The sequence below is a fragment of the Ranitomeya variabilis genome, chromosome 3, assembly GCF_051348905.1.
Source record: "Ranitomeya variabilis isolate aRanVar5 chromosome 3, aRanVar5.hap1, whole genome shotgun sequence".
Taxonomy (NCBI): domain Eukaryota; kingdom Metazoa; phylum Chordata; class Amphibia; order Anura; family Dendrobatidae; genus Ranitomeya; species Ranitomeya variabilis.
The window spans coordinates 415,918,833-415,944,736 of NC_135234.1; the positions used below are offsets into that span (position 1 = coordinate 415,918,833).

At 42.3% G+C, this 25,904-nt stretch overlaps 1 protein-coding gene across 5 annotated transcripts in view; it reads left to right on the forward strand.

Annotated features, from left to right (window-relative positions):
• The window catches only part of REPS2 (RALBP1 associated Eps domain containing 2), a 303,614-nt gene that overhangs the window by 147,204 nt on the left and 130,506 nt on the right, over positions 1-25,904 (forward strand). For all 5 annotated transcript variants that reach the window (XM_077296311.1, XM_077296312.1, XM_077296310.1 and 2 more), the window contains exon 5: positions 3,372-3,472. In XM_077296311.1, coding sequence (XP_077152426.1) covers positions 3,372-3,472 — 101 coding nt within the window. The remainder of the gene's footprint in view (positions 1-3,371; positions 3,473-25,904) is intronic.

Sequence of the window (25,904 nt, forward strand, 5' to 3'; positions counted from 1 at the left end):
CAATGGTAAGGCTACATTCACACTTGTATTTGGACAGTACAGTCTGTTTTTGTTTTTAGGAGCAGATAAACAGAATTGATATACAAAACGGATCTGTCCCTTAATTGATGCAAATGAAAGCAGAGGAACCCATTTATCATGATGGTGTCTACTCGGGTTCCGCTATGAGATTGTTTTTAGAATGGAAGAAAAAGCATATCATGTAGAACTTTTTCATTCTAAAAACTGACACATAGCGGAACCCAGATAAAAATCATATTAATAAATTGAGCCCCTGTGCTTCCATCTGCATCAGTTATGCAACAGATCAGTTTTGGACATCCGTTCCGTTTATCTGTTCCTTAATTCAGACCAGACAAACGGAATGTCCAAATGCAAGTGTGCATGTAGCCTAAAAGGCTGTTCATGTATTCAGTTCTGTTGACAGACAGTTCTACTAATATCCTCATACATGTGGACACTTGGTTTGCCCAAATGTTCATATTTTTACTTACAATGGGAGATTAATAAGCAATGGTCAGACCTAACAGCAGCTTATCTCCCACAGGAACTACAAATTGACATGTTGAAGTATCGGAGTAGAGTTTGAATGTGAATTTGGCCATTTTTTCTCTCATAGGTGTCACACCAGCTATGAGCTTTGAATATTACAAGGGTAAAACTGTTTTTGAAGCACTAGTCTTCTTGGGGAGACATCTCTTCTCTAGATGTTTTGGCAACGTGCACACTTTGAGTATTTGGTGACTTTTTACCTCAATATTTGTAAGCTAAAACCAGGAGTGGGTGATAAATGCAGAAGTGGTGACATGTTTCTATTATACTTTTCCTCTGATTTTTCCACTCCTGGTTTTTCGCTTACAAATACTGAGGTAAAAAACTCACCACATACTCAACTTGTGACTGTGGCCATAGAGTTTTACTAATTATATGCTTTTTGTTTTGGCATAGGTGGTTTTCCTTTATTGGATGCTGCCCTTCCCGTGGTTGTTCCTTCCCGGTGAAAGACCTGGCTATTCACTGCTTGCGTTGAGAAACACGTGATGGTGTCTCCGCGGCTTTTCTACATGCATTTGCATATTTCCCTTAAGGGATGGGCGCAGTGTTCTGGATCACTGCGTTGAGAAACACGTGATGGTGTCTCCGCGGTGTTGGATGTTTTGATCTCCCCGAGGTCATTCATCCTCATGTTTATATTTTGTTATATTACAGACATAAAAAAATTAAAGTTGCTTACACAACTGTATTTGTATCATTCAATTTTGTACAATGGGAAACAGTTGTCTGCTTCCAGTTAATTTCAGCTTGACATAATAGAGTACAGCAGTACAGTTTGCGCTCTTCCCAGGCAGTTCTCATCATTGTCACCTGGTTTCCCTGTGATCAGTGCAAAAAAGCAGCAATGATAGCAATTTTTTTCTGCCCCCACTGTGTACATCCTATGTAAAATTAAGAATTACATTAAAAAATGGTGTGATCTCCCATGTAATTTTCATAACCAGCAGAGGAAAAGCCCACAGCTGGGGGTGGATGTTAATAATCTGGGAAAAGGAAAAAAATTCCAAAAGGTTCCCAGGCTATTAATAACAGATCTCAGCTGTTTGCTTAGCCTTTACTGGTGAGTTTACGGGGACCCCATAAACAAAATGACATAGGGTCCACCTATAAATTCAAACCAGTAAGGGCTAAACAGACAGCTGTGGGTTGATAGCAATAGCCTGAGAAGGGTATAGCCCCCCTTCCCAGGCTACCAAAATCATCCCGCCGGTTGCCTCAGAAATGTCCCATCCATAAGATGCGTCAAATCTGGCACTTAGTCTCGCTCTTTCCACTTGCCCTTTCTGGGGTTCCTGTAAACTTACCAGTAAAGGGTAAGCAAACAGCTGTGAGCTGTTAATAGCCTGGGAATCTTTTGGGATATTGTCCCTTTTCACAGGTTATTAACTTCAGAGCCAGCTGTGGTCTTTCCCTCTGCTGGTTATGAAAATTATGCGGGAGTTTACGCCATTTTTCTTTATTTAATTCTTCATTTTATCCAGGAGGTACACAGTGGGTGCTGAATACAACTCCCATCATTGTCACCTGGTCGTGCTAATCTCAACAAGACCAGGTGACAATGATAAGAGCAACATTCGGCAGCCAGCACATGGGAGCAGTGCGAACAGTACTTCTTTTCCCAGGCTCCAGTATGTGTCACACAGACACATGAACGGCACAGGGATCCCACACGGATGTTTTACATGGATAGCAAATGGATACATGGATGTCACATACGTACATACGTATGACATGGACCACGGATGTCACCAGTACTGATTTTTCCTGTGCAGGACATGTGGAGGAGGCCTTAATCTGCACATGACTGTATCAAGGTCTGCCAAAGCCAAATATCAATGAGTATCACAAACAAAGCAGCTTTATTTAAAGTCTGACATACCAACAAGAGACAAAAACCACAGCATCTAAAATGCAATAAAAAGGCATATTAAAATAATGCAATGAAAAAAATGCAAGTAACCTAATCTACCTATTAGGCTATGTTCCCACAATGAGATTTTTTCTGCACCTATTATGTAAAATTAGGTTACTTGCTTTTTTTATAGTATTTATGACAGTTTTTCTACATGTGTTTTTATAGCGCTTTTTATGCTGCATTTTTTCTGGCTCTTTTTACTATGTCATGTTTTACACAAAGCTGCTTTGTTTTTGATAAATCCTCATATTTGGCTTTGACAAAACTTTATTGATACAGTCATGTGCCAAATAAATGCTTTTTCTAAGTGTGTTTCTGAGGCAGAAATGCACCAAAAATGCATGAAACGTTTGTTATTTACCTGCAGATTTTCTACACATAATACAAACCTGTGAGGAAAATCCGCAACAAAAATTGACATTTTGCGGATTTGAAACACTCACCGCAGTAAAATAAAAGCACGGTGGGCAGGAGATTTCTATAAATCCCATGCGCTTTCCTGGAACTGCTCATCGTGGGAACGTAGCCTAAAAGTGATCTTAAACTGCATTAAAAAATATATGTGGAACTCCAACCAAACTGAACTCTCTAGATTTGTGAGAAGGCAATTAGTATGCCTTTTCACATGCTAGTGGCTAAATAAAAAAGATGAACTTTGTATATATATATATTGCAAAAAAAAATGAAGTCTATAAAAATGCATAAAATATTTAGGGTTATCATATCATATTTTCTATTATCTCTATTCATGGCGATGTTTTCCAAGGAATGAACTGGTTAAGTGACTTTTAGCAGCCTTCTAGTGCTTTAAATTCAGTTAATTACCACTCGGAGCCTTGTAACCATGCAACAGCAGCCTGAGTCACATGACCGATTCTTCTTTATTATTCCCTCTCTGCAGCCGCATACGAGACTAGACAACCTGCTCTACTTCAGCAGGATGGACACTTGCCGCTGAACTATGGAAACCAACCTGCCCCTCTGCAGACGTCTATTAGCAGGGTAAGGATTCGTGATCAATTCAGCAAAATGTGACATTTGATGCACCAAGCTGGATTCCACAGCACATACTGCATATGTATATATTATAAGGATCCACTGCTGTCACCAGAGCTCGCTGGTGAGAAAACTGCAGCACCTGGATATCTGCTTCAGTTTTCTAGGAATCCACCATTATAAATAATTGCTGCTTATTGTGGAATGTAAAGATTAGATAAGATTATGGAGATAGAAGGCTGGATGGGAAAATTGCGTCAGCGAGTACAGATCTGTTCTATAGGCTTGTTCTAGTGACTAGCAATGCATCCATCACCTCTGCCTGCTGTCATTATCACATATAACTATAGATTCCATAACTGCAGAACACAGGAAACACCAAGATCATCATTAGCGAGCTATAAAAAAGGCTATTTTATGAATTTTATGAAGTCAGTCACGGAGACTAATGATGTGGATACTATTGCGTTCTTATATATTATTCTTAGAAATTAGGAAAATACAGGTTCAAAAATGTCATTATAGTTTTACTTTTGCAATAAAACTGACAATATTAAAAGCTTTTCTTACATATTGTCAGTGCGAGAAAAGAGATAAAACAGAATGTGGAGTTCACATTCTACTAATGGTTACTGAATTAAAAGTGAAAAATATATAAACCTATATGTTTGATACATAGCTTAATTATTATTAGGCATTATAGACATATACTGGCACTAATTTAATGATTAAAGAATAAAACTAAACTGAAAATGGAAATAAATGTTCTTTCACTGGTAGAAATAATCACCTTACAAACAATATGAAATATCCCCCTCCTCCAAATGTAAACTTCTGCAGAATAAAATGGCACCATAGGAATAACAGTAATTATACTTCTTATCGATATTACAGATGAAACTAGAATTTAACAAGGGCATTAACCAGATAACATGAGTTATTTATGGGTTTTTACGCTCACCTATTAAGACCATGAAGACCACAACACTGAGGCTGGGGTCACACATGGCGTAAGAAAATACGCCACGTATTATACGTCCGTACTACGGCCGTAATACGGAGAAATGTCCCCAAAATATTGATCCGTAGTCAGGGTGTTTCAGCGTATTTTGCGCATGGCATCCTCCGTATGTAATCCGTATGGCATCCGTACTGCGAGATTTTCGCGCAGGCTTGCAAAACCGACATCTAATGGATTTATGTGCTCAAATGTTAGGGAAAACATATATACAGTATATATATATATATATGTCATTGAGACACATATATATATAGTCTGTATTTAGATTTCATTCAGCGCGATATCTGTGAACAGCCGCTAATTCAATTGCCGGCTTTTCATTTCTCCTGCACAAACCCGACAGGATATGAGACATGGTTTACATACAGTAAACCATCTCATATCCCCTTTTTTTTTGCATATTCCACATTACTAATGTTAGTAGTGTGTATGTGCAAAATTTCAGCGCTGTAGCTGCTGAAATAAAGGGTTAAATGGCGGAAAAAATTGGCGTGGGCTCCCGCGCAATTTTCTCCGCCAGAGTGGTAAAGCCAGTGACTGAGGGCAGATATTAATAGCCAGGAGAGGGTCCATGGTTATTGGCCCCCCCGTGGCTAAAAACATCTGCCCCCAGCCACCCCAGAAAAGGCACATCTGGAAGATGCGCCAATTCTGGCACTTGGCCACTCTCTTCCCACTCCCTGTAGCGGTGGGATATGGGGTAATGAAGGGTTAATGCCACCTTGCTATTGTAAGGTGACATTAAGCCAGATTAATAATGGAGAGGCGTCAATTATGACACCTATCCATTATTAATCCAATTGTAGGAAAGGGTTAAAAAACACACACACACATGATTACAAAGTAGTTTAATGAAATAAACACAGCGGTTGTTGTAATAATTTATTGTTCTCCCATTCCATTTCCAGGACCTCGCTTGGCAACATAATAAACGCACAAGATACATACCTTCTGCTGTCAGATCTCGTCCCACGAAGTAATCCATCTGAAGGGGTTAACTAATATTACAGGCAGGAGCCCTGCAAATGCAGCTGTGCTCCGTGCTTGTAATCCCCGGGGAATGAATGAAATGTAGGTCATTGACCTACATTTCCTTCAGTCGCGGTGATGCGCCCCCTGGTGGATGTCCTCATATGACCTGGAGCGTGGGAAAAAGTTCCCAGGCTGCAGTTCATGAGAACATCCAGCAGGGGCGCATCACCGCGACTGAAGGAAATGTAGGTCAATGACCTACATTTCATTCATTCGCTGGGGATTACAGGCAGGGAGCACAGCTGCATTTGCAGGGCTCCTGCCTGTAATATTAGTTAACCCCTTCAGATGGATTACTTCGTGGGACGAGATCTGACAGCAGAAGGTATGTATCTTGTGCGTTTATTATGTTGCCAAGCGAGGTCCTGGAAATGGAATGGGAGAACAATAAATTATTACAACAACCGCTGTGTTTATTTCATTAAACTACTTTGTAATCATGTGTGTGTGTGTTTTTTAACCCTTTCCTACAATTGGATTAATAATGGATAGGTGTCATAATTGACGCCTCTCCATTATTAATCTGGCTTAATGTCACCTTACAATAGCAAGGTGGCATTAACCCTTCATTACCCCATATCCCACCGCTACAGGGAGTGGGAAGAGAGTGGCCAAGTGCCAGAATTGGCGCATCTTCCAGATGTGCCTTTTCTGGGGTGGCTGGGGGCAGATGTTTTTAGCCACGGGGGGGCCAATAACCATGGACCCTCTCCTGGCTATTAATATCTGCCCTCAGTCACTGGCTTTACCACTCTGGTGGAGAAAATTGCGCGGGAGCCCACGCCAATTTTTTCCGCCATTTAACCCTTTATTTTAGCAGCTACAGTGCACAAATTTTGCACATACACACTACTAACATTAGTAATGTGGAATATGCAAAAAAAAAGGGGATATGAGATGGTTTACTGTATGTAAACCATGTCTCATATCCTGTCGGGTTTGTGCAGGAGAAATGAAAAGCCGGCAATTGAATTACCGACTTTTCACTAACAGCGCTGCGTATTTCTCGCAAGTCACACTGCAGGTCCGTGTGGAATCCGTATTTTTCGCGCCCCCATAGACTTTCATTGGCGTATTATTTGCGCAGTACGCTGACAAACGCAGCATGCTGCGATTTTGTACGGCCGTAGAAAGCCGTATAATACTGAACCGTAATATACGGCTAATAGGAGCAGCCCCATTGAGAATAATTGTGCCGTATGTAATGCGAGTTTTACGGACGTAGTTTCTGCGCTCTTACGTCCGTAAAACTCGCATGTGTGACCCCAGCCTTATAGGGCTTAAACAGCCATGGTCCAGCTGCTGCTGCTCTGCTGGTTGAATATACTCATCATCGGTATATTTGGAAAAAGGAGTACAGATTTTCTGCACTGCTGGTGAAGGATTCCAAGAAGCAGATATGTTAGAATCAATTACAGTGTATTCCCAACACATTTCCAGGTTGTACCGATCTTCTTCTTTGAAGAACCACAATCATAAAATGAATTGTCTGATTGTGGTCTCCTGAGGAAGAGGTTGGTACGATCAGGAAACGCGTTGAAAATAAACTGTAATTGATTCCAGCACATCTGATTCTTGGAGTCTTATTATCAGGCTCAGCTTGAACTACTGTCATGACTTTCATTTATTAGTGGAAAGCCCCAGTGCAACATAGAATATTTCTAAGCACAAATTGGCACTATATCAACTCATAAAATTTGGAAACTCCATAGAATTTTTGGAAAAATTTTGCCTAAGTCATATATTTTTTTGTTCCTAAATGGTAAAAGTGATCAATACAAAAGCATTTTGTTTTTCTGTAGAAGGTTCCATACTACCTTTATTAGATACCCCCACAACTTTGTAACCCCTATATCATCAGTATAAAAGATCGAGCGATTCCCGAGGATGAATGTGCACGTTAAGGGCTCATGCACACGATTGTATAAATCGGATCAGTACTATCCTTTTTTGGGAATAACCCATGTTATTCAAAGAGGCAGTGCAGATGGACCATTGTTTTTTCACTGACAAAATCTGTCGGTGGAAAAAAATCACAATTTCATTCTGAAATCAGATGAAACTCACACATTCAAGTCTATGGGTGCGAGAAAAAAAATAGCATGCCATATGGACCATCAGTATACCATCCGATTTCACGGATGCATTGCAGTTCTGTAACATAAGAAACCTTAAATGGTCCTGTAAATGATTAATAGCTGCTGCTGTAAAAAAAAACATTGTATGCGGGTGACAAGTGAGAGAAAATCGTCCCACTTTTCCAGATGAGAATGTGACCGATTCTTTTTATACTGTTATGTGACCCAAGCCTTAAAGTCATAGGTAGAACTCCATCAGCCACTGCCAGGCACTGTGGGAACCAAAGATCAGGCATGTTAAAATCTTTGCTGCCAAAATATAGTTGAAATACACATTTGATTGTCGGGATGTCCTGACTAAATCAGCAGCATTGGCCAGTCTGACTTAAAGTTAGCTGTTTTTGATCCTATGTAATGCAGTTTGAAACCCTTAGAACATTGGAAGAAAACCTGAACAATGTTTTTACTCCTGGGAAATGAAGTAGATTACAACAAAATGTGTCTGGAAATATGTCCAATGAATGGCCCTTGGCTTAGTATGTTAGATACCGTTTGGGGAAGGGAATTACAATACTCTATAGAAATCAGTGATGGTCTGAGACCAAACTTCAAATTTGACTACTGTGTCCCAAATGTACAAGAAGTTGCCCTCAAATATTGATTTAAAGGCAATGCCACTGACATACGCTCTTATGTTGCTTCTGTATTTATCATAACACAACAGTCGCAAAGACACCTCAACTTAATGCCAAAAGGCCAGAAAGCATGAGCAAAAACCAAACCTGAAAACAAAAATGTCCAAAGAATGTGTACTATAATTCATATAGTATACAACAAAATGCAAATAGATAGACATATTTTAGAAGAGAGGAAGCAACAAACATGAAAAGTATTTAAAGGGTATCTGTCACCCCCTGGACGATTTTTATCTATTACTATGGGCATACAGGTAATTGAATGGTTAAACCAGTCTTACCTGTATGCCTCATATCTGTGGTGTAGACATTGAAAAATTGATTTATAATCTTTTATGTTAATGATTTCTTCCAGGCTCCGGAGCGTGCAGTGCCTGGAAGAAATCACTGCCTCCTCACCACATTATACTATCACCCCCCTCCCATCAGCATCATACTGACCTAGTCAGCGCTGTAATCCATGGTTACGCGAACACTGTCTGACTTTCATTTGTTCATTTTCATAGATCTTTTATTTATTATTACTTTTGCAGATTCAAGTTATTTCTGTGGCCATTGTGAGTTTTTCTGTCATTAAACGAGGGGTACCAACAATTTTGACCATGTGTGTACAGTATATACAGTGGGGCAAAAAAGTATTTAGTCAGTCAGCAATAGTGCAAGTTCCACCACTTAAAAAGATGAGAGGCATCTGTAATTTACATCATAGGTAGACCTCAACTATGGGAGACAAACTGAGAAAAAAAAATCCAGAAAATCACATTGTCTGTTTTTTTATCATTTTATTTGCATTTTATGGTGGAAAATAAGTATTTGGTCAGAAACAAACAATCAAGATTTCTGGCTCTCACAGACCTGTAACTCCTTCTTTAAGAGTCTCCTCTTTCCTCCACTCATTACCTGTAGTAATGGCACCTGTTTAAACTTGTTATCAGTATAAAAAGACACCTGTGCACACCCTCAAACAGTCTGACTCCAAACTCCACTATGGTGAAGACCAAAGAGCTGTCAAAGGACACCAGAAACAAAATTGTAGCCCTGCACCAGGCTGGGAAGACTGAATCTGCAATAGCCAACCAGCTTGGAGTGAAGAAATCAACAGTGGGAGCAATAATTAGAAAATGGAAGACATACAAGACCACTGATAATCTCACTCGATCTGGGGCTCCACGCAAAATCCCACCCCGTGGGGTCAGAATGATCACAAGAACGGTGAGCAAAAATCGCAGAACCACGCGGGGGGACCTAGTGAATGAACTGCAGAGAGCTGGGACCAATGTAACAAGGCCTACCATAAGTAACACACTACGCCACCATGGACTCAGATCCTGCACTGCCAGACGTGTCCCACTGCTTAAGCCAGTACATGTCCGGGCCCGTCTGAAGTTTGCTAGAGATCATTTGGATGATCCAGAGGAGTTTTGGGAGAATGTCCTATGGTCTGATGAAACCAAACTGAAACTGTTTGGTAGAAACACAACTTGTCGTGTTTGGAGGAAAAAGAATACTGAGTTGCATCCATCAAACACCATACCTACTGTAAAGCATGGTGGTGGAAACATCATGCTTTGGGGCTGTTTCTCTGCAAAGGGGCCAGGACGACTGATCCGGGTACATGAAAGAATGAATGGGGCCATGTATCGTGAGATTTTGAGTGCAAACCTCCTTCCATCAGCAAGGGCATTGAAGTTGAAACGTGGCTGGGTCTTTCAACATGACAATGATCCAAAGCACACCGCCAGGGCAACGAAGGAGTGGCTTCGTAAGAAGCATTTCAAGGTCCTGGAGTGGCCTAGCCAGTCTCCAGATCTCAACCCTATAGAAAACCTATGGAGGGAGTTGAAAGTCCGTGTTGCCAAGTGAAAAGCCAAAAACATCACTGCTCTAGAGGAGATCTGCATGGAGGAATGGGCCAAAATACCAACAACAGTGTGTGGCAACCTTGTGAAGACTTACAGAAAACGTTTGACCTCTGTCATTGCCAACAAAGGATATATTACAAAGTATTGAGATGAAATTTTGTTTCTGACCAAATACTTATTTTCCACCATAAAATGCAAATAAAATGATAAAAAAACAGACAATGTGATTTTCTGGATTTTTTTTTCTCAGTTTGTCTCCCATAGTTGAGGTCTACCTATGATGTAAATTACAGACGCCTCTCATCTTTTTAAGTGGTGGAACTTGCACTATTGCTGACTGACTAAATTCTTTTTTGCCCCACTGTACCTATGTATTCTATGTGTTTATATCTATTCTATATATTCTATTCTAACCAGTTAGTGTGTATGGGGCACATGAATTGCTGGATTTTCAAAGGACACCGAGTGCTGTGCGATTTTTTTTCTCGCACCCATAGGCTTGCATTGGCAAGTCTCAGCGACAATCGCAGCATGATGCGATTTTACAAGCACGCTGAGTACGCCCGAGAAAATAAACGCTGATGTAAGCTGCTCCATAGATGAACACTGGGCCAAGTGCTATGCGATGTTTTCTCGCATAGCACTCATCCGTACTCCATACTGTAGTGTGACCCCGGCCTTAGACTAGACACTCTTAAATTGTGCCAGATTTATCACAATGGTTCAAGCTGTTTGATAAATGCGGTGCATCTTTAGACTGTCTACTTTGTTTAAACCACATAATAGTTGGTCTGCTTTGTGCAAAAAATATTGGTGCAATTTTGGTGCACGGTGCAATATTTAGCCCAAAACTCTTGGTAAAAGTCATGCCACCTCATCACAAAAAGTTCCAGAAATATGACGCAAGACTGAGCCCCCAGCTGTGAGTTTTGCCTGGTTGGTTCAAGAAAATAGGGGGGGAACCCACACCGGGATTTTCATTAATTTATTTCGTTATCACAGGCAGCGGCTGAGGAATACCCCTATCATCCACTCCTGCTGTTACTGTTATTAGCGGCAGCAGGTGTCGGATGATGGGAGTAAGGGTATGTTTCCACCGTCTGTCATGACAGCGCTTTGGACGGAGTGGAAAACTCGCTCCGCCAGAAGCACCGCCCCCTCCTGTACGCGCGGTGATTCCCGATGTGTTCATTGCATACATCCGGAATCTCCGATCCCCATTCATAGGGCCCTGTGATTTATCTTGCAGTGACGGAGCGTTGCTGCAAGTTAAACAGACATACTGCGGTCTAAAAAGATGCGCCGCATGTCCGTAAACGCAGGCCCGCAGGGTGCGTGTTCGCATAAAATCCCCTCCACTGTGCTTTAACATCTGGACACTGCGGGTTGAACGCTGCGGTTGTACACAACGTTCAATCCGCAGCTATTCCGGATGTAATCCGGCCCGTGGACACATACCCTTAGAGTCCCAAAAGCCCCCACCTGCTGACTTTAATATAACTGTCATCATTCTCCACTGCTTGCGCCGATCGTCGGCAGAGCAGGGGAGAATGATGAGAGCCGTCTTCAGCACCTGCCGCCTGGGAACAGCCCTTACTGTAGCGCTTCTTTCCCGGCGGCCGTCCGTGTGGTACTGATATGGCACACGGGCAGCACATGGTTGCCAAACGTATGCCGCACGTATTACACACACGGACACAAATATCTCCGGTACCGGTTTTTCCGGTACTGGAAATAAACAGACGTGTGAAACCGTCCTAAGTCAGAGTGACTACTACCTGTTCTCTTGTAACTCTTTGACATATAAAACAATCAGTTTAATTTAATAAGTTTATATTTCCAAGTTTGGTTGATATTTCTGCTTCTTAACCCCTTAACGATCGGAGGTATTTTCGTTTTTGCTCCCCTTCTTCCCAGAGCCAAAACTTTCTTATTTTTTGTAAAAATTGCTATGTGAGGGCTTGTTTTTTGCGGGATAAGTTGTACTTTTGACCTACATGATTGATTTTAACATATTGTGTACTGGAAAATGAAAAAAAATTCCAAGTGTGGTGAAATTGCAAAAAATTTAAAGGGAACCTGTCACCACGTTTTTGGAAGATGGGATAAAAATAGCGTTAAATAGGGGCAGAGGTGGGCGTTACATTAGTGTGTTTGTTATGCGTTTATTACCCACCTAAGTTGCCGAAATACCTTTGCAAAGTCTCCGTTTTCGCCTGTCAATCAGGCTGGTCTGGTCAAAAGGGCGTGTTGTCTTCCCCCAGATTTTGCGTAGTTTTCCGTTGGTGGCGTAGTGGTGTGCGCATGCCCAAGGTCCCGAATCCTCTGCCAGGGGATTTAAAAGAGCGCGCTGTTCGTTATTTCATTGGTGATCGGTGGGCGCGGCCATCTTCCTTTGGCCGCGCGTGCGCAGAAGCGGCGATCTGCTGGCCACGGCTTCAGGAAAATGGCCGCGGGATGCCGCGCGTGCGCAGATGGATATCGCGGCGGCCATTTTCCTGAAGCCGCGGCCATGTTTGATTTTTTTATTGTTTTATTTTGAATGGGTCGAAAAGGGGGTGATTTGAACTTTTATATTTTTTTATTTTGTTAATATTTTTAAAATTATTTTTGTACTTTTTGCATGCTTCAATAGTCTCCATGGGAGACTAGAAGCTGCAGTTGTCTGATCGGCTCTGCTACATACAGGCGATGATCAGATCGCCTGTATGTTAGAAATGCTCACTTGCTATGAGCGCCGAACACTGGGCAGCGCTCATAGCAATCCGGCTATAGTGATCTGCTGGAGACCTCTGGTTGTCATGCCAACCCATCGGTGACCCTCAATCACGTGATGGGGTCACCTATGGGCATGATTTCATGCGCACTTACCGGAGATTGACAGCAGCATTTAACAGGTTAACAATCGAGGGTGGATCGCGCTTCCACCGGCAGCTGTTAGAGGCAACCTGGGAAATTTGCATGAGGCTGGTTTCACACGTCAGTGGCTCCGGTACGTGTGGTGACAGTTTCCTCACGTACCGGAGACACTGACTCACGTAGACACATTAAAATCAATGTGTCTCTGCACATGTCAGCGTGTTTTCACGGACCGTGTGTCCGTTTGAAAAACACGGAGACATGTCAGTGTTCGTGGGAGCGCACGGATCACACGGACCCATTAAAGTCAATGGGTCCGTGTAAAACACGTACCGCACACGGATGCTGTCCGTGTGCCGTCCATGTGCCGTGCAGGAGACAGCGCTACAGTAAGCGCTGTCCCCCCAGCTTGTGGTGCTGAAGCCGCCATTCATTTCTTCTCTCCAGCAGCGTTCGCTGGAGAGAAGGAATGAAAAATCAATATTTTTTTCTTTTTTTTGCAGTTGAAATAAAGTTCCCGGTAACCAACCCCCTCCCACGCCCTCCCACCCCCTGTGCGCCCGCCCGCTGGAAATAAAATACTCACCCACCTATGGGAGGTGGAGCCGCATGTTCATCACTGTAATGAGCAGCACCACGTGACCGCTCATACAGGACAAGCTGCGGCGCTGAGAGGAAGCATCGAGGGAGCTGGGTGAGTATTTTATTTCCAGCGGCCGGGGGCACAGGGGGTGGGAGGGGGGAGGTTGCCGGGAACTTGATTTTAACCAGAAAAAAAAAAACAAGATTTTTCATTCCTTCTCTACAGCGAACGCTGCTGGGAAGAAGGAATAAATTCCGGCTTCAGCACCAGGTGCAGGGGACAGCGCTTATCTCTAGCGCTGTCTCCTGCACGGTCCGTGTGGTCCTCAGTGGGCACTTGCCCTGTAGTGGTGGCAAGTGGGATAATAGTTGGGTTGATGTCACATTTGTATTGTAAGGTGACATTAAACCCACGGCTTAGTAACAGAGAGGTGTCAATAAGACACCTATTAATTACTAATCCTATAGTTGTTACATGTTAATTAAAGACACAGGCAGAATAAAGTCTTTTAATGAAATAAAACAACACAATTTTCCCATTTTATTGTTACTCCTAATTCATGCGACGCCCTCGATCTCCTGTAATAAAAAAAAAAATAACAAACCAACAATATACTATACTTGTCTGTTGTTGTGTCCCACGCCGTAATCCATATCTGGGGTACATACAGTTTTCAACCAGGACGGTGCCAAGATGCAACCTCCCCTGCTGAAAACCACTGGTGAATGAGGAGATGCTGCCATCACAGCTTCAGTGACTAGCAGTGCCGTCACTGATGCTGCCCTGCCTCACAGCCTGACCTGCGCTGAACTCTGGAGCGTGGGAAAATGAACTGACATTTTTCCACGTTCCAGAGTTCAGTGCAGGTCAGGCTGTGAGGCAGCGCAGCATCAGTCACGGCATAGCTAATCACTGATACTGCAGCTCGCAGCCGTGCTGAACTGGGATGACCTCTGGAGCATGGGAAAATGAGCTGGCATCTATCAGAGCTGAATCTGGCTCTCAAGGTCAGAAATGTTGAGGACCACTTGGGTACAGTATTAATAAACACAGCTCCCGAGACTTATATGGCTGACTGAGTACAAATGATTTTTTTCTTCAGAAGATTTCTTCTCCTATCACAGCCCTTCTCTAGGAGCTCACTGATATATGTACTTGCAGTACGGATTCTACTTGCAATTCAGTGATCTCTGTAGGTTGAGACACAGGTCATGGGAGCTGTGTTCCTTTACACTGCATCCTGCCCTGAAACGTAACTGGAACGGGTTGCCGTTTGAGTTACGTGATGGGAGCCATTATATTGTATTGTTGAAGAACCCATTTAAAATGTTACTATCATTTCAGGAAAATTTACAGCAGAATGTCTTTCTGCTTCTAGCTCCTCCCTCTTCTTCCCCTCTCCATAGAACTTTATGAGCACCAACTGCCATATCCTATTTCAGTAAAGTCTGTACTCACAGAGGACAGATTTTGCCAGTGAATTGAAAATATTGAGAGTAAAATATCAGTCCAGTCCCGGGGGAGAAAGAAGCAGATTTATCTGTTAAAATTAAGAAACGTTGTAATATATTTTATGCTTTCTATTGATTTAAGAAGAAAAAGAATAAAACAATGGTTACTCTTTAAAATCAATTCCACCCAATGTTCTGAAATTTCACTTCCTTCATTTATTGGGTTATTTTTCCAGCAAAAGCACCAGCTGCAGATATAGCCTAGGGTGTATTCGCCTAATGAATTCCAGAAGCACCCTGATAATTCACTTATGTGGAACTGACTTTAAAAGTAAAGACTGCAGACTGGAGAATCATATCTTCTACCAAGTGACTCAATGTCATTAATATTAATATATTACTAATAATATTGTGTTCCCACAGAAAAAAAGACAAGCAGGATTTGCACTTCTGCTTGATTTGTCTTGCGTTCCTTTCTTTCCTTAGTGCAGCTGACACTCATTCTATCATTTTAGATTCAGCCTTCTTGAATTTACTGTGCATAATTTTACAATTGCTCCATAAATGCCATATTATCTGTGACTGCGGCTCTGTGGAATCTGTTGCCAAAAGTCCTATTTTTCTTCTCCCTGTAGAGTAATGTTGAATTCAATTATATATACTGTAATTTCTGGTACCGCATACTGCAGTTATGGCTATATGTATGTGTTTTCTTAAAGCAATGTACATTTTTATTCTGTTGCTATTCTACCAATTCCTTTTTTACATTATTTATTCAATCAAAAGAGCTGATCTCTTTTAACTTGAAAACGAAGCCCTGGAGCCCTAAAACATGTATTTATTGAAACACCAAATGAAAAGACTGGTGTTTGAAACTTTCTGAAATCTTGTGGACTGCTGCGCCAATTTTGAGTGATTCAAAAATGCTCACGTCTGGCTCAGTGCGTAAACGCAGGATCTCTCACACCTAATAAAAGTTATGGTTCTAAATATAGGATGCAGGGGGATCTTTTAATCATTTTAATTTATTCTTGGAACCACTGATAGAGTAGAATGATGGTGAGAGGCAGGTTTGGGGGAAGGGAGAATAATTATGGAAAACCTTTTGGACAATGTGAATTTTGTATTATTCCAGTGTTTATCAGACCCTCTATACAGAGTTTGGACTATTTCAATATATCAGTACCTCAAATGGCTCTTGATGCGACTTGTTCCAGCTTGGAGCGCAGATGAGAAGTCACAAGAGCATTTCCGGTTTTCGGACAACAAGCGCGATGTGTTCTGTATTGCCGGCATGTTTTTGAAAGTGACAGAGGTAGATGTACAACTCTCGGGGGTTAAAGGAAGTGACGCTTCTAAAGGTTCTGGGATACTTTATTTAAACTGTTGAGACAACGTGGGGTGTCAGACCCCAGGTTTACTTTGTACACGAAGGATGTTTGCTCTTCTCTAAGGGAACGCCTTCTCCCCCCTAACCTTGATATTTCTCTCTCCCCTGATGATTTGGAAAATGAAACGCGTTGGGAAGCATTGGGGGTACGATCTAATACCTGAGTTTCGGAGTGGTGGGCTATGACCTGTATGGGGATTCCTGTTCACCCCCTTTTTCCACCCCTGGATCATCAGGATACATTTTTTGGGAGTCATCTCAAAGATTAGGAAACCACATGTAAGGAAGTGATGAACAGGTGAGACTGTTCCAATTGTCTTATAGGCTCTTTGTTTCATAGAATATATGTTTATGCATGTGCACATATATGATTTATACAGTACCATAAGACACAAGTATTGGCACTACTTAGTTTGCACAGATTTGTTGATAAACGGTGCAATAAGGAAATATTGTGCTATATTTGGGGCCTGACAGCTATAGAATTCATTGAACCTGATTTTGATATTTTATGTATGTATGTGTTGGTGTGTTGTTTTTTGTCTGATATCCGTTTTTTTACGAACTATTAATAAAAGGTATATTTTAATACTTTAATATTTACACCACTACCTTGCTATATATTTTCAATTTGGATTGGTAGATTTCTTGTATTTATTTATTCATTCAGTATGCTTGTTATATTGAGAATCAACAGTTTCTAAAAGACCAATATTTCTAATAATACCAATAATATTGCTATATAAGATTAAATGATTATAATATCAAAATAATAATATTGCAATATTACAGACAAGTACCAACAGACCATGATCAAATATTACCAGCATATATAATATTAATAATACCACCATACTGATCATTAAAGAAGTTGAGGTTAAAGTCTATGTAACTTCAGACTTCTGAATTCTCATAGCGCACACTGTGAGGATTCTCTGGTGACCTAATTGGGATCGGCTGTCATGTGACCGCAAGTATGGGATTTCCACACCTCCGGCCACATTCCAACTAATTGTACTCAGCTTTGCTAGTTAGCACGTGACCGCATGTATGCAAATTTCATACTTGCGGTCACATGATCGGGGGCGTAACTACAGTAGGTGCAAGGATTCTAATCGTATCTCCCAACTTTGTAACAAACGGAGAAGGAAATGTATTGCAGCACTTCATTATTTTGCACTTACTGAAGCCCCTAAGTGGTCTCACTCACTATGATACCCCTTTCATGACCCCCGTAAAGTATTATGGCCCTGCAAAATATGATGATCCTACACAGTATGATTTCCCTACAAACCTTACACAAAGTATGATGCCCCACAGCACCCCACACAGTAAAATTGTCACCACAGCCACCAATACAGTATGGTATCCACCACAGCCCCCAATATACAGTATTAGAAGCACCACAGACCCCTACACAGTATGATGTCCACCACAGGCCCCTATATAAAGTGTGATGTCCTCCAAAGCCCCCGTACAGTATGATGACTCCACAGCCCCCATACAGTATGATTTCTTCCATAACCATCCCATACACGATGATGGTCACCACAGCCACAACATAGTATAATGTACCGCATAAACTTCCATACAGTATAATGTCCATTGCAGCCACCCCACACAGTATGATGTCCACCGCAACCACTCTACACAGTAAGATGGTTCACACAGCTATCCCACACAGTATGATAGATCGTTTATACACTATGAAGATGCCACATAGCCCAAATACTGTATGACGGACCACCATAGCCCCTCATATAGTATAATGGTTCACCTCATAGCCCCCATATAGTATGATGATCCTCCCAACATACCCCTATATAGTAAAATGGTCCTCACAAAATCCCCATATAGTATGATGGTCCACCCCATAGTTCATTATATATTATGATGGTACCTCCAAATAGCCTCCCATATAGAACGATAGTTCACATCATGGCCACCTAAATAGTATGATGGTCCACCTCACAGTCCCCCATATAGTATGATGGTCCCCCCAACAGCCCCCTATGTAGTATGATGCCCCCTCATCAGTACACTATATAGTATAGTGGTCCACCCCACAGCCCCTTATATACTATAATGGTCCAAATCACAGTGACCTATATAGTGTGATGGTACCCCAGAGCCCCCCAAATGAAAAAAATCCCTATACTCACCTAATCGAGATTCTGTGACGTCATTGCACCACCGAATTTCTTGCTTAGGGTAGGTTCACATTGCGTTAATGGGTTAACGCTAACGGACTGCGTTGCATGGCGAAATTGTCGCAATTAAGGCCATGCAACGGGTCCGTTAGCGCACCTATGGACGGCAATGTGAATCTGATCTCTAGCGCATCGCTAGCGCATGCCATTTTCGGCACGCGCTAGCGATGTGCCGTTATTTTCTGACAGACTTCGGACGCTGCAAGCAGCGTCCGAGGTGTGCCCGAGGTCCGTTCCTCGCTAGCGCAGATCAGGGATCTGCGCTAGCGGGATCGGCAAACGCGACCCCTATAGATACATTGCGTTAACGCAATCCACTAGCGCTATGCGCTTAACGGATTGCCCTAACGCAATGTGAACATAGCCTTAATGCAGGACTCTAGCAGGCCACAGACAGAAGCCTGTTGGGGTAAGTGACGGAGGAACAACTTTGTGCTCCGCCACAACTGTTAACAGAATGGGTGTCTTGAGGATGCTGATTCTGTTAACAACATAGCAGACAAGGCAGCCCACAACCAGACAGGCCCTTCTGGCATTTGCCAGAATTGCCAGATGGCCCGTCCTGCCCTGGTCTCTAGGATGTCTCTTATTAGCAGCTGAAGTCTGACTACCCTTGCCTTCCTCAAGTTCTCTCTGACTTTCAGATCAAATAACCTTTAATTAATCCACAAATTTTTCGAACTCTGGATTATCCACCATGGTATTTAGAAAGGAAACAAAGCAAGGATTCATTAAAAAACAAAGACAGATGCACTACATGCTCGTCCAGCTACCTGGTTTGATTGGCAACTATCACTTGTTGCCAGACAGTAAAGTAGTACTATATATATAGATTGTTTTCAAAGGGCGATGCGGGAGGGATATGAAATATACACATAGTAAGAATATTGAACCAATAGAAGGGATTACTGCCACAATATTACCTCACTATAGATAGTAAATATAGATATTATACAGTGGATAAGGAAAGTATTCAGACCCCTTTAAATTTTTCTCTCTTTGTTTCATTGCAGCCACTTGGTAAATTCAAAAAAGTTCGTTTTTTTGCTCATTAATGTACACTCTGCACCTCATCTTGACTGAAAAAAAAAGAAATGTAGAAATTTTTCCAAATTTAATAAAGAAAAGCTGAAATATCACATGGTCATATTTGGTCATATTTAAGTCACATGCTGTCCATTCCCTTATGATGCTCCTTGAGATGTTTCTACTCCTTAATTGGAGTCCAGCTGTGTTTAATTAAATTGATAGGACTTGATTTGAAAAGGCACACACCAGTCTATATAAGACCTCACAGCTCAGAGTGCTTGTCAGACCAAGTGGGAATCATAAGGTCAAAGGAACTGGTCAAGGAGCTCAGAGACAGAATTGTGGCAAGGCACAGATCTGGCCAAGGTTACAACAGAATTTCTGAAGTACTCAAGGTTCCTAGGAGCACAGTGGCCTCCATAATCCTTAAATGGAAGAAGTTTGGGACCACCAGAAGTCTTCCTAGACCTGGCCTTCCAGACAAACTGAGCAATCATGGGAGAAGAGCCTTGGTGAGAGAGGTAAAGAAGAACCCCAGGATCACTGTGGCTGAGCTTCAGAGATGCAGTATGGAAATGGAAGAAAGTTCCACAAAGTCAACTATTACTGCAGCTCTCCACCAGTCGGGCCTTTATGGCAGAGTGGCCCGATGGAAGCCTCTCCTCAGTGCAAGACATATGAAAGCCGCATAGAGTTTGCTAAAAAAACACATGAATGACTCCCAGACTATGAGAAATAAGATTCTCTGGTCTTATGAGACAAAGATAGACCTTTTAGGTGATAATTCTAAGCAGTATGTGTGGAGAAAACCAGGCACTGCTCATCACCTGCCCAATACAATCTCAACAATGAAATATAGTGGTGGTGGCAGCATCATGCTATGGGGGTGTTTTTCAGCTACAGGGACAGGATGACTGGTTGTTATTGAAGGAAGCATGAATGCAGCCAAGTACAGAGATATCCTGGATGAAAACCTCTTCCCGAGTGCTCCAGACCTCAGACTTGGCCGAAGGTTCACCTTCCAACAAGACAATGACCCTAAGCACACAGCTAAAATAGCAAAGGAGTGGCTTCAGAACAACTCTGTGACCATTCTTGACTGACCCAGCCAGAGCCCTGACCTAATACAACTGAGCATTTCTGGAGAGACCTGAAAATGGCTGTCCACCAACGTTCACCACCCAACCTGATGGAACTGGAGAGGATCTGCAAGGAAGAATGGCAGAGGATCATCAAATCCAGGTGTGAAAAACTTGTTGCGTAATTCTCAAGAAGACTCATGGCTGTGCTAGCTCAAAAGGGTGCTTCTACTCAATACTGAGCAAAGGGTCTGAATACTTACGACCATGTGATATTTCGGTTTTTCTTTATTAATACATTTTCAAAAATTACTACATTTTCTGTTTTTTTCAGTCAAGATGGGGTGCAGAGTGTACGTTAATGAGAAAAAAAATAAACTTTTGAATTTACCAAATGGCTGCAATGAAGCAAAGAGTGAAAAATTAAAGGGGTCTGAATACTTTCCGTACCCACGGCATGTACTGTGACTGTGGATAGAATTGACTGGTCAAAATATAAAATAAATATTGTCAAATAAAAACTGTCAATGAGAAGACATCGTAGCAGATCCACTATATGGTTAGTCTGGATGTCGGGATCGTTATAGCACGATGTATTAGGCTGAAGCCAGAGCTGTTTGTAGAAGTTAATACACATGCAAGAGCCTTTGTAAACTCCTCTGACCTGGTGGGAATATACTGCGAAGGTCCTGTGGAGTCATCTTCTGACACTCGAAGGCAGGGCTGGTTTTAGGCTTAGTGGGGCCCTAGGCAAAGTTTAAAATGGGGCCCCAAATGCTAACATATTGCACATCATACAGAAGCATTTTTGCTGTATTTACATGCGCTGATCTCAGGCCGCTAAACGAGTGTGATCAACAATACTGAAGTCGTTGGATGCTTGTTTCCCGGCCTCTTTCCACCATCTGAGAAAGAATGAAGGGGACAGAACGATCACTAATAGATCACTAACAGATCACCATACAGTATCATGTTATCAGCAGCACACCTACAGTTTACACCGGCGATGTGCTGCTGAGAGCAAGGCTTTTTATTCCGGCATAAACAATCCAATCACCCAATGAATATGCAGCATTTTGCTTGTTTAGTATAATACACCCCATAGTCCTCCTTATAATATAATGTGCCCCAAAGTCCTCCATATAGTATAATACACTCCTCATAGTCCTCCATATAGTATTATACACTTCCCATAGTCCTCCATATAGTATAATACACTCCTCATAGTCTTCCATATATTAAAATATACTCCTCAGTCCTCCATATAGTATAATACACTCCTCATAGTCCTCCATATAGTATTATACACTTCCCATTGTCCTCCATATAGTATAATACACTCCTCATAGTCTTCCATATATTAAAATATACTCCTCAGTCCTTCATATAGCATAATACACTCCTCACAGTGCTCCATATAGTATAATGCACCGCCATAGTCATCCATGTAGTACAATTCACTTCCCATAGTATAATGCACCCCATAGTTCTTCATATAGTATAATGTATTCCCCATAGTCCTCGATACAGTATAATTCAGCCCACATATAGTATAATGCAGCCACCACCCGACAGAGTATAATGCAGCCGCCCCAGAGTATAATGTAACCCCCGCACAGAGTATAATGTAACCTCCCCATAGAATATAATGCAGCCCCCCATATAGTATAATGTAGCCCTTTCAGAGTATGATGAAATCACCCCTCATAGAATATAAATATAATACAGCCCCCCATAGAATATAATGTAGCCCCGAACAGGATATAATACAGCCCACCTCCCCATAGAATATTATGTAGCCCAATCAGAGGGTATGATGCAATCATCCCTCATAAAATCTAATAAAGCCCCCCACAGAATATAATGCAGCACCCTCCATAAAATATAATGTACCCCCCAAATATATAACACAGCCACATAGTATATAACACAGCCTCCCCCATAGAATATAATATATCACCATAGTATATAGCACAGCCCACTGTTGTGAATTTGCTTTTTGCTCCCTCTAGTGGTTACTAGTTTTTTGACTTTTTTTCCTCTACTAGGGGTAGCTAGATTCTCCGGCTGGCGCGTGTCATCTAGAATCAACGTAGGAATGATCCCCGGCTACTTCTAGTGTTGGCGTTAGGAGTAGATATATGGTCAACCCAGTTACCACTGCCCTATGAGCTGGATTTTTGTATTCTGCAGACTTCCACGTTCCTCTGAGACCCTCGCCATTGGGGTCATAACAGTTTGCCAGGCCAGTATTAAATGTTTAATGCATTGCAGAAGAGGGATTATAAGAAAGAAGATTCTGAGTTTTTTTTTTTCTCCTTCCCCTTTACCTCAGAGTGGCTATGCTTGCTGCAGACATGAATGTCCAGACCTTGATTACAAGTGTGGACCAGCTGGCTACTCGTGTGCAGGGCATACAAGACTATGTTATCAGAAATCCTAGGTCAGAACCTAAAATACCGATTCCTGAACTGTTTTCCGGAGACAGGTTTAAGTTTAGGAATTTCGTGAATAATTGTAAATTGTTTTTGTCCCTGAGACCCTGTTCATCAGGAGATTCTGCTCAGCAAGTAAAAATTGTTATTTCGTTCTTACGGGGCGACCCTCAGGATTGGGCTTTTTCGCTGGCGCCAGGAGATCCGGCATTGGCTGATCTTGATGCGTTTTTTCTGGCGCTCGGTTTACTTTATGAGGAACCCAATCTTGAGATTCAGGCAGAAAAGGCCTTGCTGTCTATGTCTCAGGGGCAGGACGAGGCTGAAGTGTATTGCCAAAAATTTCGGAAATGGTCCGTGCTGACACATTGGAACGAGTGTGCACTGGCCGCTAATTTTAGAAATGGCCTTTCTGAAGCCATTAAGAATGTTATGGTGGGTTTTCCCATTCCCACAGGTCTGAATGATACTATGGCACTGGCTATTCAAATTGACCGGCGGTTGCGGGAGCGCAAAACCGCAAATTCCCTCATGGTGTTGTCTGAACAGACACCTAATTCGGTGCAATGTGATAGAAAAACCGCAAATTCCCTCATGGTGTTGTCTGAACAGACACCTGATTTAATGCAATGTGATAGAATCCTGACTAGAAATGAGCGGAAAATTCATAGACGCCGGAATGGCTTGTGCTACTACTGTGGTGATTCTACACATGTTATCTCAGCATGCTCTAAACGTATAGCTAAGGTTGTTAGTCCTGTCACCGTTGGTAATTTGCAACCTAAATTTATTCTGTCTGTAACTTTGATTTGCTCACTGTCATCTTATCCTGTCATGGCGTTTGTAGATTCAGGTGCTGCCCTGAGTCTCATGGATCTCTCATTTGCTAAGCGCTGTGGATTTACTCTTGAACCATTAGAAAATCCTATTCCTCTTAGGGGTATTGATGCTACACCATTGGCAGCAAATAAACCGCAGTATTGGACTCAGGTTACCATGTGCATGACTCCTGAACACCGCGAGGTGATACGTTTCCTGGTTTTACATAAAATGCATGATTTGGTCGTTTTAGGGCTGCCATGGTTACAGATCCATAATCCAGTCCTGGACTGGAAGGCTATGTCAGTCTCAAGTTGGGGCTGTCGTGGTATTCATGAGGATTCCCTGCCTGTGTCTATTGCTTCTTCTACGCCTTCGGAAGTTCCGGAGTATTTGTCTGATTATCAGGATGTCTTCAGTGAGTCTGAGTCCAGTGCACTGCCTCCTCATAGGGACTGTGACTGTGCTATAGATTTGATCCCAGGCAGTAAATTTCCTAAGGGAAGACTGTTTAATCTGTCGGTACCTGAACATACCGCTATGCGTTCATATATCAAGGAGTCTCTGGAAAAAGGTCATATTCGTCCGTCTTCTTCCCCTCTTGGTGCAGGATTCTTTTTTGTGGCAAAAAAGGACGGATCTTTGAGACCTTGTATTGATTATCGGCTTTTAAATAAGATCACTGTCAAATTTCAGTATCCTTTACCGCTGTTGTCTGACTTGTTTGCCCGGATTAAGGGTGCCAAGTGGTTCACCAAGATAGACCTTCGTGGTGCGTACAACCTTGTGCGCATTAAGCAAGGTGATGAATGGAAAACCGCATTCAATACGCCCGAAGGTCATTTTGAGTACTTGGTGATGCCTTTTGGGCTCTCCAATGCGCCTTCAGTTTTTCAGTCCTTTATGCATGACATTTTCCGGAAGTATCTGGATAAATTTTTGATTGTTTATCTGGATGATATTTTGGTTTTTTCTGATAATTGGGATTCGCATGTGGAGCAGGTCAGGTTGGTCTTTAAAATTTTGCGTGAAAATTCTTTGTTTGTCAAGGGCTCAAAGTGTCTCTTTGGTGTACAGAAGGTTCCCTTTTTGGGGTTCATTTTTTCCCCTTCTGCTGTGGAGATGGACCCAGTCAAGGTCCGAGCTATTCTTGATTGGACTCAGCCCTCGTCAGTTAAGAGTCTTCAGAAGTTCTTGGGCTTCGCTAACTTCTACCGTCGTTTTATCGCTAATTTTTCTAGCATTGTGAAACCTTTGACGGATATGACCAAGAAGGGCTCCGATGTAGCTAACTGGGCTCCTGCTGCCGTGGAGGCTTTCCAGGAGTTGAAACGCCGGTTTACTTCGGCGCCTGTTTTGTGCCAGCCTGACGTCTCACTTCCCTTTCAGGTTGAGGTGGATGCTTCGGAGATTGGGGCAGGGGCCGTTTTGTCGCAGAGAGGCCCTGGTTGCTCTGTTATGAAACCTTGTGCCTTTTTCTCTAGGAAGTTTTCGCCTGCCGAGCGAAATTATGATGTGGGCAATCGGGAGTTGTTGGCCATGAAATGGGCATTTGAGGAGTGGCGTCATTGGCTCGAGGGTGCTAAGCATCGTGTGGTGGTCTTGACTGATCACAAAAATCTGATGTATCTCGAGTCTGCTAAACGCCTTAATCCGAGACAGGCCCGCTGGTCATTGTTTTTCTCCCGCTTTGATTTTGTTGTCTCGTATTTACCAGGTTCAAAGAATGTGAAGGCCGATGCTCTTTCTAGGAGCTTTGTGCCTGATGCTCCTGGAGTCGCTGATCCTGTTGGTATTCTTAAAGATGGAGTTATCTTGTCAGCTATTTCTCCGGATCTGCGACGTGTGTTGCAGAGATTTCAGGCTGATAGGCCTGAGTCTTGTCCACCTGACAG